A 17,274-nucleotide genomic window follows, 5' to 3' on the forward strand; every position below is an offset into this window, starting at 1 on the left:
CCCTTGCCTATAATTGAAGTACCTTTTGAAAGGATAGCAATGGATCTAGTGGGCCCACTAGAAAGAACGGCCTGGGGCCACCGAAGCATACTTGTCATTCTGGACTATGCTACACGGTACCCCAAAGCCATTCCTTTAAGAAACCCCACGTCCAAGGTGATTGCAAAAGAACTGGTGCAGATTTTTGCTAGGGTAGGCATCCCTAAGGAGATCTTGACAGACCAGGGGACTCCCTTCACGTCAGGAGTAAAGAAAGACTTGTGTATCCTGCTCCATATCCAAGCCTTGCGAAACTTGGTCTACCATGCCCAAACAGATGGTCTGGTTGAGTGATTTAACTGAACTCTCAAAAGCATGATCCGAAAGGTGGTGGCCCAAGATGGAAAAGACTGGGATACCCTACTCCCATACCCGATGTTTGCAATATGAGAAGTTCCCCAAGCATCTACTGGATTCTCCCCCTTCCAGTTACTGTATGGACACCACCCACGTGGCATATTAGACATCGCAAAGGAAGAATGGGAGGAACATCATTACATGTAGCCCAGATGAGAGAATGAATACCCCAAGTGACCCCCATAGTACAAGAGCATTTGGAAAAAGCACAAGAGTCCCAACAAACCTACTACAATTGTCGGGCAAAAACACGGAAATTTCAACCAGGAGAATGGGTGCTGGTGCTGATACCAACAACAAAGTAAGCTCCTGGCCAGTTGGCATGGACCCTATGAGATCATGGAAGCCACTGGGGAGGTGAATTATAAGGTGAAGCAGCCAGACCGCCAAAGGCCAGAGCAGATATACCATGTCAACTTATTAAAACCCTGGCATGATTGGGAGACGTGCCTGGCTGTCCTGCCGGTTCCATCCCAGGCAGATGGCTCACAAGGGCTGATAAAGATATCCCCCGAATTAGCCCCAGAATAATGAACAGAGGTCGTCTAAATGATCCAGAGGAACCAAGATGTGTTCTCCACACAACCAGGCCGTATGACCCTGATCCAGCACCACATTGTCACCTGTCCCGGAGCAAGGGTGACAATAAAACCCTATCACATACCAGAGGCAAAAAGAGAAGAAATTAGGGCAGAAGTAAAGAAGATGCTGGAACTTGGGGTGATTGAGGAATCACACAGCCAGTGGTCCAGTCCTATTGTCTTGGTCCCCAAGCCTGATGGCAGCCTGAGGTTTTGTAATTACTTCCGGAAGTTAAATGATGTATCCCAATTTGATGCCTACCCAATACCACGTATTGATGAGCTGGTGGATCAGTTAGGTAAGGCCCAATACTTAACCGCCTTGGACTTGACAAAAGACTACTGGCAGATCCCTCTGGCTGAGGTAGCCAAGGAAAAAAAATGCTTTTCCAATATACCATCCTCCCTTTTGGGCTCCATGGGGCCCCTGCAACTTTCCAATATTTGATGGACCAATTACTTCGACACCATGCCAAGTATGCTGCCGCTACTTAGATGATGTGGTAATCCATAGCCCTGACTGGGAGACGCACCTGGGGAAAGTGGAAATGGTACTAAATTCTCTTAGACAGGCTGGCTTCACCACTAACCCATCCAAATGTGCAATAGAGTTAGCCGAGGCCAGATACCTTGGGTATGTAGTCGGAAGGGGCCTGGTGAAGCCCCAGTGGAACAAAGTGAAGGCAATACAGGAATGGCCCCACCTGATCCACAAGAAGCAAGTCAGAGCATTTTTAGGGATAGTGGGGTACTATTGCCAGTTCATCCCTCACTTCGCCACAAGGGCAGCACCTCTGATGGACCTGATAAGAGCTCGGGGCCTGGAGATAATTAAGTGGACTGAAGCAGCTGAAGAAGCTTTTACAGACCTAAGGATGGCCCTTTGCAGTCATCCAGTGCTCACAGTCCAAGATTTTTAAAAAGGAATTCATCCTACAAACAGATGCCTCAGAGATAGGACTTGGGGCCATCCTTTCACAGATGGTGGGGGATGAGGAGCACCCAATCCTTTACCTTAGCCGAAAGCTCCTGCCCACGGAGCAACGATACGCCATAGTAGAAAAAGAATCTCCATGGCCCATTTAACCGCTAGGCATTCTACAGTACTACCTGCTTGGGAGGCGGTTCACCCTTGTGACAGACCGTGCCCCACTCCAGTGGATGCATACAAACAAGGAGAGGAATGCACGAGTGACTAGATGGTTTCTATCCCTACAACCTTTCCACTTCTGGATATAGCATAAAGTCGGAAGCCAACATGGCAATGCGGACAGCCTGTCACGACAACACTGTTTCTCGTCCCAAGTAGCCCAACCCCATGAAACAGATTGACAGAGCCAGAAGAGTACCCAGAAGTCCCATATTACAGGACAGGCCCAACAAAGAAAATAACAGAACCCCTCTAGCCATCACCTTCAGCCCCCAACTAAAACCTCTCCAATGCATCATCAAGGATCTACAACCTATCCTGAAGGACGACCCATCACTCTCACAGATCTTGGGAGACAGGCCAGTCCTTACTTACAGACAGCCCCCCAACCGGAAGCAAATACTCACCAGCAACCACACAACAGAACCACTAACCCAGGAATCTATCCTTGCAACAAAGCCTGTTGCCAACTCTGCCCATATATCTATTCAGGGGACACCATCATAGGGCCTAATCACATCAGCCACACTATCAGAGGCTCATTCACCTTCACATCTACCAATGTGATATGTGCCAGCAATGCCCCTCTGCCATGTACATTGGTCAAACTGGACAGTCTCTACATAAAAGAATAAATGGACACAAATCAGAAGTCAAGAATTATAACATTCAAAAACCAGTTGGAGAACACTTCAATCTCTCCAGTCACATGATTACAGACCTGAGAGTGGCTATCCTTCAACAAAAGAACTTCAAAAACAGACTAGCGAGAGACTGATGAATTGGAATTAATTTGCAAACTGGATACAATTAACTTAGGCTTGAATAGAGACTGGGAGTGGATGGGTCATTTCACAAAGTAAAACTATTTCCTCATGTTTATTCCCCCCTCCTTACCCCTCACTGTTCCTCAGATGTTCTTTTCAACTGCTGGAAATGGCCCACCTTGATCATCACTACAAAAATTCCCCTCCCCTCACCCCCGTGCTCTCCTCCTGGTAATAGCTCATCTTAAGTGATCACTCTTGTTACAGTATGTATGGTAACACCCATTGTTTCATGTTCTCTGTGTATATAAATCTCCCCATTGTATCTTCCACTGAATGCGTCTGATGAAGCGAGCTGTAGCTTATGAAAGCTTATGCTCTAATAAATTTGTTAGTCTCTAAGGTGCCACAAGTCCTCCTTTTCTTTTTGCAAATACAGACTAACACGGCTGCTACTCTGAAACATTTCAAATACAGTGGATTTTGTTTGCAGGAAAAATTCAACATATGAGAAGAAATGATGAATGATTATAATTAGTTTTACATATGGTCCTTTTTACAATACACTTGATTAAAATTAAAAATAAAAATGATTGTGCAAGTTACATTCCCCAGATCAACGATAAAATGTGTTCAGAATCAAGAAGAGAAATGGTCATTAGAGGAAAACAAAATTTGGAGACGTATTAGTGTGAGCCTTCCAAAAATGTGCTCACTAAATAGGAGAAAGAAGCCTTAGGATCTCTCTACAGAATCTTATTTTATTTTTATCTTTATACTCTCTAACTTCAATGCTACAGCTATTGCTGTCTCTTGGAACTTGTTTCACTCAATTTTACCAATGATGGCAACATCTGATACATTCAGATGGAGAGAATTAAAATAAACGATTTTAATAAAAAAATGCCAACATTTAGTATATTCTAACATGGCGACAACCCACAGACTGTGATTTACCACATGGGAAACATTATATTCTTTGAGTGGTGTTTGCACATCATTACACTATATTTGGATGGCCCTATATAAGTAATAGATTGGTGTCAAACAAAAGAGTATTTTTATTTTACAGGTGTGGGGTGGGGGGACAGGCTCCCAGGACCCCCTTGGGGTCCCACTGTCCTTTGTGTACCCCTTCCTATGCCCCAGTGATCAGTTTTTTGCTGGGGGAGGAGCTCTCTGGAGGCCGCTGCCCATAGGCCAGGGTTTCGCTCTTCTTCCTTTGCAAGATGGGGAAAGATCTAGCTTCACAATGAGTATCCTGGTAGCTTTTATTATATAATAAAATTTACTCTTTGTTGTGAATCAGTAGATACAATGAAACAAAAGCATCAGACACTGAAATCATTAAGGCACAGGCACAACTTCTGGGGTTTGACATTTCCCTTATGCACTTTCAATCAGGAGGAATACTTCTCTGCACTCTAACTTTAAGACTGTGATGGAGAGGCAGAAAAGGCATTGTCAGCTTAAGTGAGCAGGTGGAGACAGAGGGAAAAGCCTAGCTTTCCTCCTGATGGCTACCCTCCTAGGAAGTCAGAAAAAAAGTACCCTCCACCATAGGCCTAAAACACATGGGAGGAAGCAGAGAACACCCACCCACTGCTCTGTCCCTTCCTCCCAGACTCCCAGTGGAGGTGTGGAGCAAGGAAGGTACTGTTGGAAGGGGGATGGGCACCCTTTTGGGGGAGACTGCACTCAAGGAGAGTGGAGTCAAAGAACATGGAAGGGAGGACAGTGGAGGGATTTGGGAGGGGGTGTCACAGAACAGTAGGGAAGACAGAATACTCGGGGATAAGTAGGTGCATAAAACATGGGGGTGCAGCACATGGAGGGCACCATGGATACAAAGAGAAGGAAGAGATGAGGATACAACACTGCGGGAGACACTGGCGAAACACAGGACTATACGCATACACATGCACTACAGGCCAATATAGGCATAGTCATACATACTCCCCCCCCCCCCCCCCCCGATATTAATGTAGAACATGATACCAGTGGGTGCTTTTGGGAAGAAGAGATTGAGCTCATGTGTGAAACCATCTCCTTGTTCTCTCCTCAATTGTTGAACCAAGATGTACTCCACAACCGCTTCCTACCCCATCCCCCACAATTTTTTAACTTGATTGCTTCTGTACACCTAAGGGCTTAAGTATGCAAATGCCTAACTATGTGCACAACTGCACTTATGTGAGTATTCATTGATGATGGTCTTGCCTAAGGCCACAATCATCCATTCATGCGGATGTGATTGCAGGATTCTGTTTTAAATGTGTTACTGCTCTGCAGAGAAAACTATCTTGAGTTCCTGCAAATGAGAAATTTGCCCTATCGATTGTGGTATATGGAACAGTATGGCAACCCTGCTGATTTTATTATGACTAGTGATTTTGGGGTGCTTTTTAACCTGTGTCATGATAAGATGAAAGGAACCAACTCACAAATTTTCCCTTATTTAAAATGGCCTCCATCTCCTATTACTGTCAATTAGGTTGAAGCCAGCAGGATGGCTGCCATTTCCCTTCAGTCTAAGCTCCCCCAGCCTAGTGAGATAGTAGGGGATGTTGCATAAAAAACCTTTAGCCATCCAGAGGCAATTGAAGGCAGTACTGATTGTGAGTCACAGGCTATTGGTGTCTGCAGAAGGAGCTGTCACCCCCACCCCCATCTCAACAAATAGGAAACTATATATTAAAAAATGTTTTTAAACCCTTTCATTTACTTTCTTCCTTCTCCTTTTTCCATGTCCCCCTTATTTCCCTACTGGTTCACTGTCCTCCTTAGAATAACGGTGATGTGAAAATGTGCTACTACCATAGAAACAAGAGCAAGGAAAAACCAGGGGAAACAAAATAGGGGCTAAACATACTTAGTAGACCATAACACTCAGGTACAGTATGGCCACCCTAAGGCTGCAGCCGCTTGCCCCTCCCAAAGTTAAAGGACCACAAACTAGCATGTTGGGGAAAACCTCATATAAGAGGTTCAACCCAAAGGAGTTTAACAGTAATTAGGCACTTCTTGAGTAAATGGGGTTTAAAGTTTAATTACCTTCCTAATGACAGTGGAGCTGGGTGGGAGGCATCCAAAAGATTTAGAGCTGATGCTGATGAGGTAGCCGTGTTCTCTTTTTTCCCTTGTTATTAGGTAACTCAAACAAAACAGCTGTTTTCTGCACTTTAAGTGTATTCCTCATTCCATAGATGGGAGTTGTTTACATTGTTCCTAGTAGAAAGATCACAGTCAGGCTCTACCAATATTATGCTCACAATGTCAACAAGCAAGCTACTGTAATTCAGGGGAAAAGAGGCTGCAAGGAGGGAAGAGGGTGAGGTGGCAAACACACACAAGAAAAATAAGGCGATTGAGAAGAGAAGATGGAAGGAAAATTGATGGAAAGAACAAACTGTCTTTAAACCTTCAATAGAATAAAAAAAAAATGGTCAGTAGTTAACAGCCTGTTCTATGGTTTGTAGAATTTTATTTTTTAATTTAAAAATGAGTATTTAGGAAAAATTTGCAGTGCAACACTAGAAATGAGGAAAAATTGAACATAATACAAGACATGGGAAAGCGTCAATTTGTCAATAAAATAAAATGAAGCAGAAAAAATGATGCAAAAATGCTTTTGCATTTGTTTCAGATTAATTCACTCCAGTGTTTTTTTATGCCTGTTTAGCATTTATGTTCCATGAATATTACACCAAATTGATTTATCAGGAACATTCATGGAAACAGCAAATGCTAAGAAATGATAAGAAATATTCTTGGGGAAAAAAGGTGTGGGTGTTCTGAGAGAAAGCTCCCCCCCCCCCGCTCCTTCTCCTCCCCTGAGCATGCTGCATCCCACTGCTCCGCCTACTTCCCAGCACTTCCCGCCACCAGACAGCTGTTAGGTGGCGTAGCAGCTCCGGAAGGGAGAGGGAGGAGCAGGAACGTGGTGCGCTCCGGGGAGGAGGCAGGGAAGAAATGTGGACAGGGCAGGGATTTGGGGAAGGAACCAGAATAGGGGCAGGGACTTTGGGGAAGAGGTTGGAATGGGGACGGGGCAGGGGCAGCACAGGGTTGGAGGGGTTTCAGGCACCCACCGGCGGAAGCAGAAGTCAGCACCTGTGATGGACAGTGACGTTAACATTTAAAAATGTGAATAGTTGCACAGGAACCCTGATTCTAAGTACTATGTTAGGGAACAGAAATGCACTGTGTAATATGTATCCCACTAAAGCTCACTAATAGGTCTCATCTTTCAAGTCTGAATACCTGCAACAAAGTACCTACTATTAGGATAATGACTCAATAGTCCATTCTGCCTCTCATGTGCTTTTGCATTTCCTACCCATTTGTTTTTAAATGATAGCTTTCTTCTTCTCCATTTCATTTGTGTATTTAAAAAAAAGTTATTCGGTGAATGTGCTAAATGTTTGAACGGTGTACTGAACAAAAATCATTGCATGCTTGCTTTAGAAAAAATAGAAAAGGGTTGTATTCAATGTCTTCTTTTGTATTTATCAATTATTTACTTTTGTCGAATAATTGATTTTTTTTTCTGTTTTATATCATGTTTAAACAAAGCAGTAATTGTGTGCTTTTCATTTCCCTGGAATTCAATAATGCTTGGCAGCTTATTTCATATACTTTTGCTTCCTTCATTCCCTCAATCACCTACACTTTCCTACATAATATATTAATGCCTTCATTATCAGCTAATGAGAAGGTACACACTTAAACAATTCCAGAGAAATCTTTAAAAGCCACCAGAACTGGCACAGGCAGATGTGTCTTTTGATATTCTTAGAACTGATAAACAGAAATGCACCAACACACTAAAAACTGGAACTATGCAAATAAAAAAAAAAAGAGTTGGCATAAAACCACTAAACATACAAACTCCTCCCTCCACACCCTACTCATTATCCCTGAATTTGGTTTGGGCTGGGGAAAAATGACAAATACAAGTAGCAGTCAATAGTCAACATGCAAAGAAATTCCCGTTCAGTAAATTTATTCAACTGTCACAGTAGACCTACTAATTCTTTGGAAGCTGTGCATTTTCTCCTCTTCAAATTTTTTTGGTGAGAATAATCTTGTGCAACAAAATTATAGGACTGTGCTTACAATTGCAATTCAAATAAAGGTAAGAATGTACTTAAGAATGTATTTCAAAATCAAAATTGTTACTACTCTTTTTGTATAAAACATCCTGTAATTCTTGCACTTCCTTCCCCACCTACCCTTATTGTTTGTGGATGAATGAACATATAATTAAATGTACACAGCTAACATAATTTAAAAAGGTAACACCCTAGAACTGAACATACTGGCACATAGGAACCAAAAATGCATGTTGAGTAACTGTGGCTAGTATGATCAGCTTGCATTATTTTAATACTCAGATAAATTGATTTTAGCTGATATTTTTTAACTCAGTACAAAAATGTGAAGTCTGGGTAAATAACGGAGGCCATTATCTATAATGGGGAAAGTTACAAAAGCTTTCCATGCCTGTTTGGAGAGAACATCAGCATACATGAGACTAGTGACATTTCACCACTGTAAGGGTCTGTCTATTGTGACAAGATGGACAATGTTAGTGTGGTGGGTCCTGCACTTTTCTTGGAAGGGAACTAAGATGCCACCCCTTGCCTCTACTCTTGAGGCACTGAGGGTCCTGCTAGTAGCCTGGGAAGGTGGTAGAGGAGGGAAGCGGGGGAGGGGTCTGGGTTTACTCCTCACTCTGAGCCCCAGCCCCTCTCAGCCCCTGGGGTTCTTACCCTCTTTCCCCCTGGGTGGGGTACCTTCAGTCCTTCGAGGCTGGGACAGGGAGACTCCCTCCCCTGCTGGGGCAGGGTCTCCTTGGTTTTTCTGGTTCTCTGGTTTTTCAAAACACACCTCCAAGTTCCAGTCTTCTCTCCTTCCTCTTCCTCCCTGACTGCCTGAAGCAAGGGGTTTTATTAGGTTCCCGACAGGGCCTTAATTTACTACAGGTGCTCCAATTAACCTGTTGCCACCCTCCCTAGTCTCCAGGCTACCATGCCTTAATTAGCCTAGGGCTTATATATTTCCCCTCTACCACTCTCCCACTGCTCCGTGGCCCTCCTGTATCACACTAAGCATAAAAAAAATGTACCACTAACTATACTGATATAATTAAAGCAGTGCAATTCATCTAGTGTAGATGCAGTTACATAAAGGTGCTTATATCACACCTTTATGCAGGTATGACGGCATAAACACTAGAGTTAGACCAGTGTAACTATATTGGTAAGAAAAAATTACACCCTTAATTATAACTGTACATAATCTCTGTGCAGACCAGGCCTTAGTTAAGTCTTCTTTTCAACAGGTTTAGCTAACATTACGGTAAAATCAGGTCTGGTTGAAGGAGCTTTGTCTACACTAGGGCTCACACTGATTCTAACATTGGTTTCAGATGACCTGGTGGGAATGTTTTTGTAAATTTCTTCAGCATAGACAAGGGGAGCTATGCTGCTCTAGAATAATTACAAAACACCAAGGGCACAATTTATTAATAACGATGTAATCCTTGAAGGATAGGGTAAAAAGGCATCCTCTGGAAGAAATCTTTAGGGGCTGCAGCCCAGGGGCTCAGGCTAAGGGGGGGCCCCGCAGGCCTGCATATGACCTGCTGATTCTTTTCATCCAGCCCGCGGCAAGTCTCCACACTGCGGGCTGAACACCGGTCCACGAGCCTTAGCGCCTCCGCCCCAGGGCTGGAGCCGCAAGTACTGGCTCGCCGTTGTGCCCCTACAGCCCCTAGGCGAAGGGCATTCAGGGAATCTCAGCACTCTGCCCCCATCCCCACAGCTCTCATTGGTCACTACACAGAGAGGCCTGGCACCTCTGCCTAGGGACCAGACATGCCGGCCACCTCACATGCAGCAGTATGGAGCCAGAACAGGCAGGTATCCTGCCATAGCCCTGCTGCGTTGCCAATCAGGAGCCGACTGAGGTAAGCGCCTCCCGACCAGAGCCCTCTCCCGCACCTAAACTCCCGCCCAGACCCTGCACCTCCCACCTGCACCTCATGAGAACAGGGAGAAAGCATAGGGGAAGAAGGCTGAGGTTTCCACACCCCTCTCCCCCAAGCCTAGAAAATCCCTGAGGTACCATGGAAAGCCTGGGTCAGCTGCAGAGGAGCCCTGTATTTGTATACCTGCCGTGGTTGGTTAGAGCTGTGATCCTTTCCTTAGCTGTGGGATTACAAGGAGGAGGGAGATAAAACCATTTGTGGAAAAAGATAATGCAACCCATAGTATCTTTTTCACCAAATTTCCATGGAGCCCAATGGAAGATATGTGCACTTTGACCCCTCCTCACACTGATCTATCTCCCTATAGCATCAACCCTGGACTTCATAGAATCATAGAATATCAGGGTTGGAAGGGACCTCAGGAGATCATCTAGTCCAACCCCCTGCTCAAAGCAGGACCAATCCCCAATTTTTGCCCCAAATGGCCCCCTCAGGGATTGAACTCACAACCCTGGGTTTAGCAAGCTAATGCTCAAACCACTGAGCTATCCCTCCCCCCATCAAGGAGAAGCCTCTACAAGGTATTTTTGGGTGAGGAAGGAGAATATAGTGGTATAGACAGTGCAGTGGAGGCACCGGAGTGCCCTTAACTATGTACAGAAGGATGACGTTGAGGGTCGCCTTTGTGATCTTATCTAGAGTCCACCATCTAAATATGAATATTAATTTCTTCCTGAATTGTTTTCCTTCTTTGTTTGAAATGAAAAGCTAAAACACGTTAATAAAATGAGATTTGCCAAACTAAATGTTTATTTAGGATATACTTTTTTTAAATTCAGCCTGTAAAATTATTGATTTTTTTTTCCCCACTGATTTAATTTTAATTAAGTCAGAAATGTTAGATCTATGCTACTTGAAACTAAGCTAATAGGAGGACTCCTAACCAACAAAAATAGCTCTTTAAAAATCTGATTATTGTTGAGCTCACTCTACTGTGAATATAATTTGAAATAAATAAGGAGACTCCGCATAAGAAACAAGGCTTCAGTATCAATTAAAATGTAATTGAATTAAACTGTAATTCTCATGATTCTTTTCATGTTTCATATCTACAGTAAAGCAAGACAAATAGGCAATTTTAGGTAATCAACGGTATATTTAAACAAAAACATATGCATAACCACAAGGATAAAAACAACGTTGAAATTATCAAACAAAATGTTTCATATGAGAAATTACATTTGTGTATTGTGACAGACATGTTAGTGGAAACTTCTTAGAAATTCAGTAGTCAAAATAAATATTTAATAAAAAATCATGCTTACTTGGTGACCAAATATCAAACAATAGAGGAGTTTGGTGCTTGGAAGTAATCAGAAGGTACATTTCCTTATGTTAAACAATGTGGAAATTAGTGGCTTAATTATTATAACACTGCCCTAAAGAGTAGGTAAATCATTTTTATAATTCGTTTATGTTGACAGTCACAAGACTAAAATACTGTTTGATGAATGTAAATAATAAAGCCAGTTTACTATACATAATGAATAATTTATTAAACCATGGAATCAATTGATACAAATGCTCCATGGACAACTGCATAGCATACTAGTTACTGAGATGCATTTGTCAGTGTCCAGTGAACCCGGAAGCAAATGAACCAAACCCCCCAAAGGTTTGATGTACAATGATTTTTTACAACTTAGAGAAAGATGCATTTTCACTTTTTTCAAAAGGAAAAAACGACAGTAAAATGTCATGAGAGCACCACAGGATTTCTATTTATCAGTTAGATAAAATAGTACAAATTTTTACAGTAAATGAAGAACAATTAAAACATTATTGTATCATCCCATATTTAGAAAAACAGTTGCATTTATTACTTTAGAGTTTTGTTTCATCAGTGTATATTGTTTGAAAAAAATTACCTTAAAAATACCACTGGTGACAGTGCGTGTTTATTCTTTATTAAGCTCTGGAACACTAGTAATGCAAATAAAAGTTTACTGCATAGTGAAGACCTAGAAAGATTTCAATGGCTGACACGTACTGAAATTTAGAAAAAGTTAATAAAATAGAATCATACACAATCAAGCTCACAATGTATCTGAGTTACTCCGTTATTCTCCATTGAGATTTTTTTTATGCTTCCTTGAGAATACTGTTACAGGGTTTCTCTAGCCACCAGTATTTTAGCATTAGAGTGCCATCCTTCACCATTAGGAGATCCATGTTTTCTTCTCATACTCAACCCCCAACTCAAAAAACTTGATTAAAACGTTACAGGTTTCTAGACAGATTATACTGTGTGTTGTAAAGCAGCCCTCTTCTGCTTGTTAAATGATATGCTGTCAATATTCTTTCCACAGTCTAATTTCCAGTTGATCAAACATTATGCAATTTTTAAAAGTTGTGTCCTCCCCCTGCTCTATTGTGACATGATAAAGGCTATTCACCATTTAAAATACGTTCAATCTCTTCTAGTCTTTTCAAAGCAGCAACTCTTTTTTTTTCAATGTCTTTGATTTCTTTTGTAGATTTTTTTTTAGTCTCTTTGTCTGTGTTATTTTTTTCTGTTCGTTTCTTGCTATTTGACTGTCCTTTGTGAACGTTACTATTCAATGTCTGGGTGGTTTTCTGTTCATTTTTTACTTCTTTCAAGTTTTCAAATGGAATTCTTTTTCCCCCAACAGCTGCAGTCCCATCTGCTGGAAATGTTGACTGTTCTGCAGCACCGAGCAATGAAATTTTACTTCGGACTATATTTAAATGACGTTGAATATATTCCTCATGTGGTGCTAATGCTAATGTCTCAACAAGACATTTTTCTGCTTTTATTAAGTCTCGTTCCTCAAAATAAACTACACAAAGATTATGTTTTCCTTGTACATTGTTAGGATCCATTTCCAGGATTTTTTCAAAACACTTTTTAGCTCCACTTATATCTTTCTTTTGGTTCATTAAGATGTCTCCCTTTAAAATCAGACCTTTGGTATGATCAGGATAATATCTCAGTAACTCTTCCAGGACTGGCAAAGCCATCAGCTCTTTTGCAGTCTGAGAATAAAGCAGTGCCAAATTAAACAAAGCGCTTCGGAAGCCTGGTTGTAACCTTATGGCTTTCTTCATCCAAGACTCTGCTTCAGCATCTCTTTTGTCATCCATCGCCAGCATACCCAAGTTGAAGTAGCCATTTGCATCTTGTGGTTCCTCTTTCACATAACTTAACAGCCTTTTCTTGGCTTCAGGTCTAAGCGTAGGGTCACCTAAAGTGACAGAAAATATATTACAGATATTTTTGCAAACATTTTTAGAATAGCCCTGAAAAACGTTAACATAACCCCTAAACTAAAACGTAACATTCTTTAATATTATATATGCTTAGCATTAAATAAAGCTGCAGAAATGGTGGGGTCTCAAATGCTGCTTAATATCTTTGAAGGCTATAAAAGATATATTTATATCATAGTGCTCTTCCCTTTTGAAGAAGAAGGTTTAGTTTTGATATAATAGATCAAAATAATGGGATCTCTACAAGGCTGAGAAGATGTGAGCAAACAGAATGAGGAGAAAAGGTCAATTCAGACAAATAGCTCTTGCAAAGGCAATCAGAGTGAAAGACCTCATTTTATTGTTAAAGAATAGATTTTAAGGCTGGGAGGGACAATTAGATCATCATGTCTGACCTCAAAGCCAAGCTAAAATATCTTCCAACGGCATATCAAATCCAAGATCATAGAATCTTCCACAATTACAGACAGCCCATGTAATCTATTTTACACCTTTTAAAGTTCTTGTGTTTCAAATTTTGTCAGGTATGATTTTTGTTGAAATACTGGAACACACACTGCAAAGAGGTTGCCATCTGATCAGGTTATGGTGAAAACTAACTAACGGCTCATTGCACCGTTTTATGATACTCCGCTACATATATTTTAGTATGGGATTTTGCTCAACTTTATGTAGAATACACACTATGCCTATTGAGAGGCAGTTCACTCTTCTTTTCTCCACGTAAAAAGTAAATCTGGAACTAGTTACTTTTGCCACATAATCTTAGTAACTGCCAATGTGCATATACAGGGTTTATGTAATCATACTTTACAAAAACTTCTACTAGAAATTAAGCAAAATAAGTGAACACTGATGTAGATTTACATTAGCCACTGACATTACAAGGCAACATATTGAAAGAGGCAGGTATTGTTTTAACATCAGCTTTAAAGCCCACTGAAGTCAATGGAAACTTTTAGTTAGTGAATAGATAAATGTATGTAAAATAGCTGTCAACCTTTACAAGCATTTTGGGAAACTAGTTAGAGACAAACATTTTATGTATGTTGTATACCGGGGTGGCCAAACTGTGGCTAGTGAGCCACATGCAGCTCTTTTACAGTCAAAGTGCAGCTCTCGGAGCTCACCATGTCCCCCACTTCTCTGTCTAATAGACTGGTGGGGAGGGGAGCTCGTGGCTTCTGGCCTCTGGGGGGCCCATAGGGAAGAAGCCTCAGGCCGCATCGCCCTGCTGCAGGCAGAAGCCAAAAGCCCCAGCAGGTGAGTCCTACAGGGGCTGAAGCCCTGAGCCCTGGCAGGTGCGCCTGGCTCTTGAGGTTATGAAAATCATCATATGTGGCTCAGAGGGTCAATAAACTTGGCCACCCCTGCTCTATATGCATAAGAAGGTACCTTAAAAATAAGAAAAATAAAGCAGACTTAAAAACAAGCACATACATCAGATGGGTTACAGGCACAAGTAAAACCTTGGTAAAACTAAAGAAGTTTCATAGGGTCTAGAAAAGCCTAGAGGGGCAATGATGAGAGGCAATTGCAGTTCTTGAGAAAAACAGAATGTGAGTGTTTTCTAAAGATGACAAGTCAGACATCATTAGAAGCTTATCACAGTGTGTGTGATGAATCATAGAATATCAGGGTTGGAAGGGACCTCAGGAGGTCATCTAGTCCAACCCCCTGCTCAAAGCAGGACCAATCCCCAATTTTTGCGACAGATCCCTAAATGGCCCCCTCAAGGATTAAACTCACAACCCTGGGTTTAGCAGGCCAATGCTCAAACCACTGAGCTATCCCTCCCCCAAGGAAGGGTTAAATGGTGTCAGTGACCCTTAAACAAAACCCACACCACCAAGTGCCCCCACCCTCTCTTCCAAATACAAATATAGAGTAGATATTTTAGGCAAACCAACATACCAGATTCTTGCATGAGTAGTGCAGAATTGAACAATGCCAGTTTATGTTTAGGATTAAGTTCTAATGCCCGGTTGAAGTTCTTCAGAGCTTCTGTTGGATCTTTTAGTTCAATGTAAACAATTGCCAAGTTGTACCACAGGTCTGCATTGGTTCTGTCCAATTCCAGGGCTCTAAGATAAGCTTCCTTCGCCTTCACAGGCTTATTCATTTTTAAAAGTAATTCACCCCTGTCGAGGAACCAAATTTCTGTTCAACTTTCATGCCGAAGAAACATACACACATTTTACAATATAAAGTTATTAACACAGTTTGTTTCCCTAAATTTGAGGGCTGTGGTGCAGGAGTAAAGAAAACTTTAAATAATCAGATAATAGGATTTCATATAAAATGAAGACCTATTCAGGAGGCTTTAAAAAGGCCACACTGCAGACACAGGAATTTAGGGCAGAGCTTGCTGTACTCTCCATTTGAACAGGCTGTAGTTTGGGGCCCCAACCACAGAGGATACAAAAAGAATGTTGTGAGTAAGCATTCTTTAAAAGCAGGATGGTTTATACTGACATATGAAGTTACAACGTAGAAGAAGCTTGGAGGCAAATTACCAGTAGTAGAAGTTCATAAACTGGGAATGAACTATGATATTTGACTACAACCAACAAAACTGCAACTTGTTTTCAAATGGAAACTGACAGATTTTTTCCCTATTCTTAAATAAACAGGTTTAAAACTAATTCCCTTATAGAGTAAATAAATTAAGTTGTTTATTGGCGTTCTGTAATATTAAACAAAACTTTAGTATATTTTGAAGAATAAACAAACCATCTCCCCAAATCAACAAAAATACCTGCTAATGTAAGCCTGTTTGAAATCTGGCCTCATACTAATTGCTTGTCGATACAACTGATCTGCTTCTTCAAGGCGAGATTCGTTTGCCCGAATCAAGTTTGCAAGATTTATATAAACATTTAGATGGTTAGGAGCAACTCGTGCTGCGTATTTTTTACCTGGGATAATCTGGCCAAAAAAAAATAAATAAAAAATAAACCAGTGGAAAGTTAAAAACAAAATCAGAAAACGCATATAGTTAAACGCATAAAGCTGCTTTCCAAACTTCTTTTATCATCAAGGTAAAATAGGATATATAACAACTTGAACTTACAATGCCATGTTAGCACTGATAATATACATTCTAAAACATCATAAATCCCTTCCCTTCAAAAAAAAACAGGAGAGTGCAATTTGATATGCCAAGAAGCTTATTTAAAAAAAAAAAAGCCATATAAATTTACCAGTAGGTTAAAAATCACAGTGGCACAAAATTTAAACTATAGCTGGAATATCAGGTAGACGACAGTATAGTTTAAATAATATAAACCATGGCAAATACTTACCCACCAACAGCCCCAAGCAGAACCCTTCCCATCTACTCACTAGGAACATGGATATTTTTCTGACAGGCATTTTAACTTCACTTTTATCTTCTCCATCCTATTGTTATATTCGTACCATCAAAGCTCCTATGAAAGCTGGATGGGCCACTATCCGAGGTGGATATCGGGACAGCCCTAACTTTTAAAGTATAGCAGATCATCAATAATCCTCATCTTGTTGCACTACACAGCAACAATTTAATCACATACTTTAGATTGATAACATCAAAGTATCAAAAAAGAATGAGAAATAAGCTTGCTAAAATAAGTAGTACCGAGTATAAAATTGGATAATGGATTGCTAAGGACAAAGCCAAGTAGCTAAACTGTTCTAAAATCTAACAGAAATGCCTGGGTTTTTTAAAAAATGTTCAATCAGCCCGTTTTTCTAGTTAAACATCCTCTTGCAGCTTTGGAAACCCAAACAGCAGCAATGGCCAGTGCATGGGAAACAATATATTTTTGTACTGTTTAATGGGTGGGGCTTGGAGTTTTTGTTTTTTTGGCCAAATGGAAGGTGATGCAAAATAAATCAAATAATAACAAGGGTTTAAAAGAGTAAAGAGGTTAAAAATTCTTCATTTTAATAAAACAATTGTCAAACTAATATTTGTTAAACTAACAATGATTTTGACTGCACCCGTTTCTGAGACAGTATCTTAAAACTTCCTTAAACTATTCATAATAGTTTTCAGAGTAGCAGCTGTGTTAGTCTGTATTTGCAAAAAAGAAAAGGAGTACTTGTGGCACC

At 40.9% G+C, this 17,274-nt stretch overlaps 1 protein-coding gene and 1 long non-coding RNA gene across 4 annotated transcripts in view; both read right to left on the reverse strand.

Moving 5' to 3' along the window:
• The window catches only part of LOC119845500, a 62,314-nt gene extending 53,378 nt beyond the window's left edge, over positions 1 to 8,936 (reverse strand). Inside the window, exons 1-2 of the long non-coding RNA XR_005289612.1 lie at positions 8,669 to 8,936; positions 5,949 to 6,122 (exon numbers count right to left, since the gene is read on the reverse strand). This is a non-coding gene — a long non-coding RNA (uncharacterized LOC119845500). The remainder of the gene's footprint in view (positions 1 to 5,948; positions 6,123 to 8,668) is intronic.
• A 2,088-nt stretch (positions 8,937 to 11,024) lies between these two features.
• Positions 11,025 to 17,274, reverse strand: part of TMTC3 (transmembrane O-mannosyltransferase targeting cadherins 3) — a 45,336-nt gene continuing 39,086 nt past the window's right edge. For all 3 annotated transcript variants that reach the window (XM_038401703.2, XM_038401683.2, XM_038401693.2), the window contains 3 exons: positions 15,938 to 16,107; positions 15,094 to 15,320; positions 11,025 to 13,154 (listed from right to left, as the gene is read on the reverse strand). In XM_038401703.2, the coding sequence (XP_038257631.1) occupies positions 12,337 to 13,154; positions 15,094 to 15,320; positions 15,938 to 16,107 (1,215 nt within the window). In that variant the 3' untranslated portion in view covers positions 11,025 to 12,336. The remainder of the gene's footprint in view (positions 13,155 to 15,093; positions 15,321 to 15,937; positions 16,108 to 17,274) is intronic.

This window comes from Dermochelys coriacea, chromosome 1 (assembly GCF_009764565.3).
Source record: "Dermochelys coriacea isolate rDerCor1 chromosome 1, rDerCor1.pri.v4, whole genome shotgun sequence".
Classification (NCBI taxonomy): Eukaryota; Metazoa; Chordata; order Testudines; family Dermochelyidae; genus Dermochelys; species Dermochelys coriacea.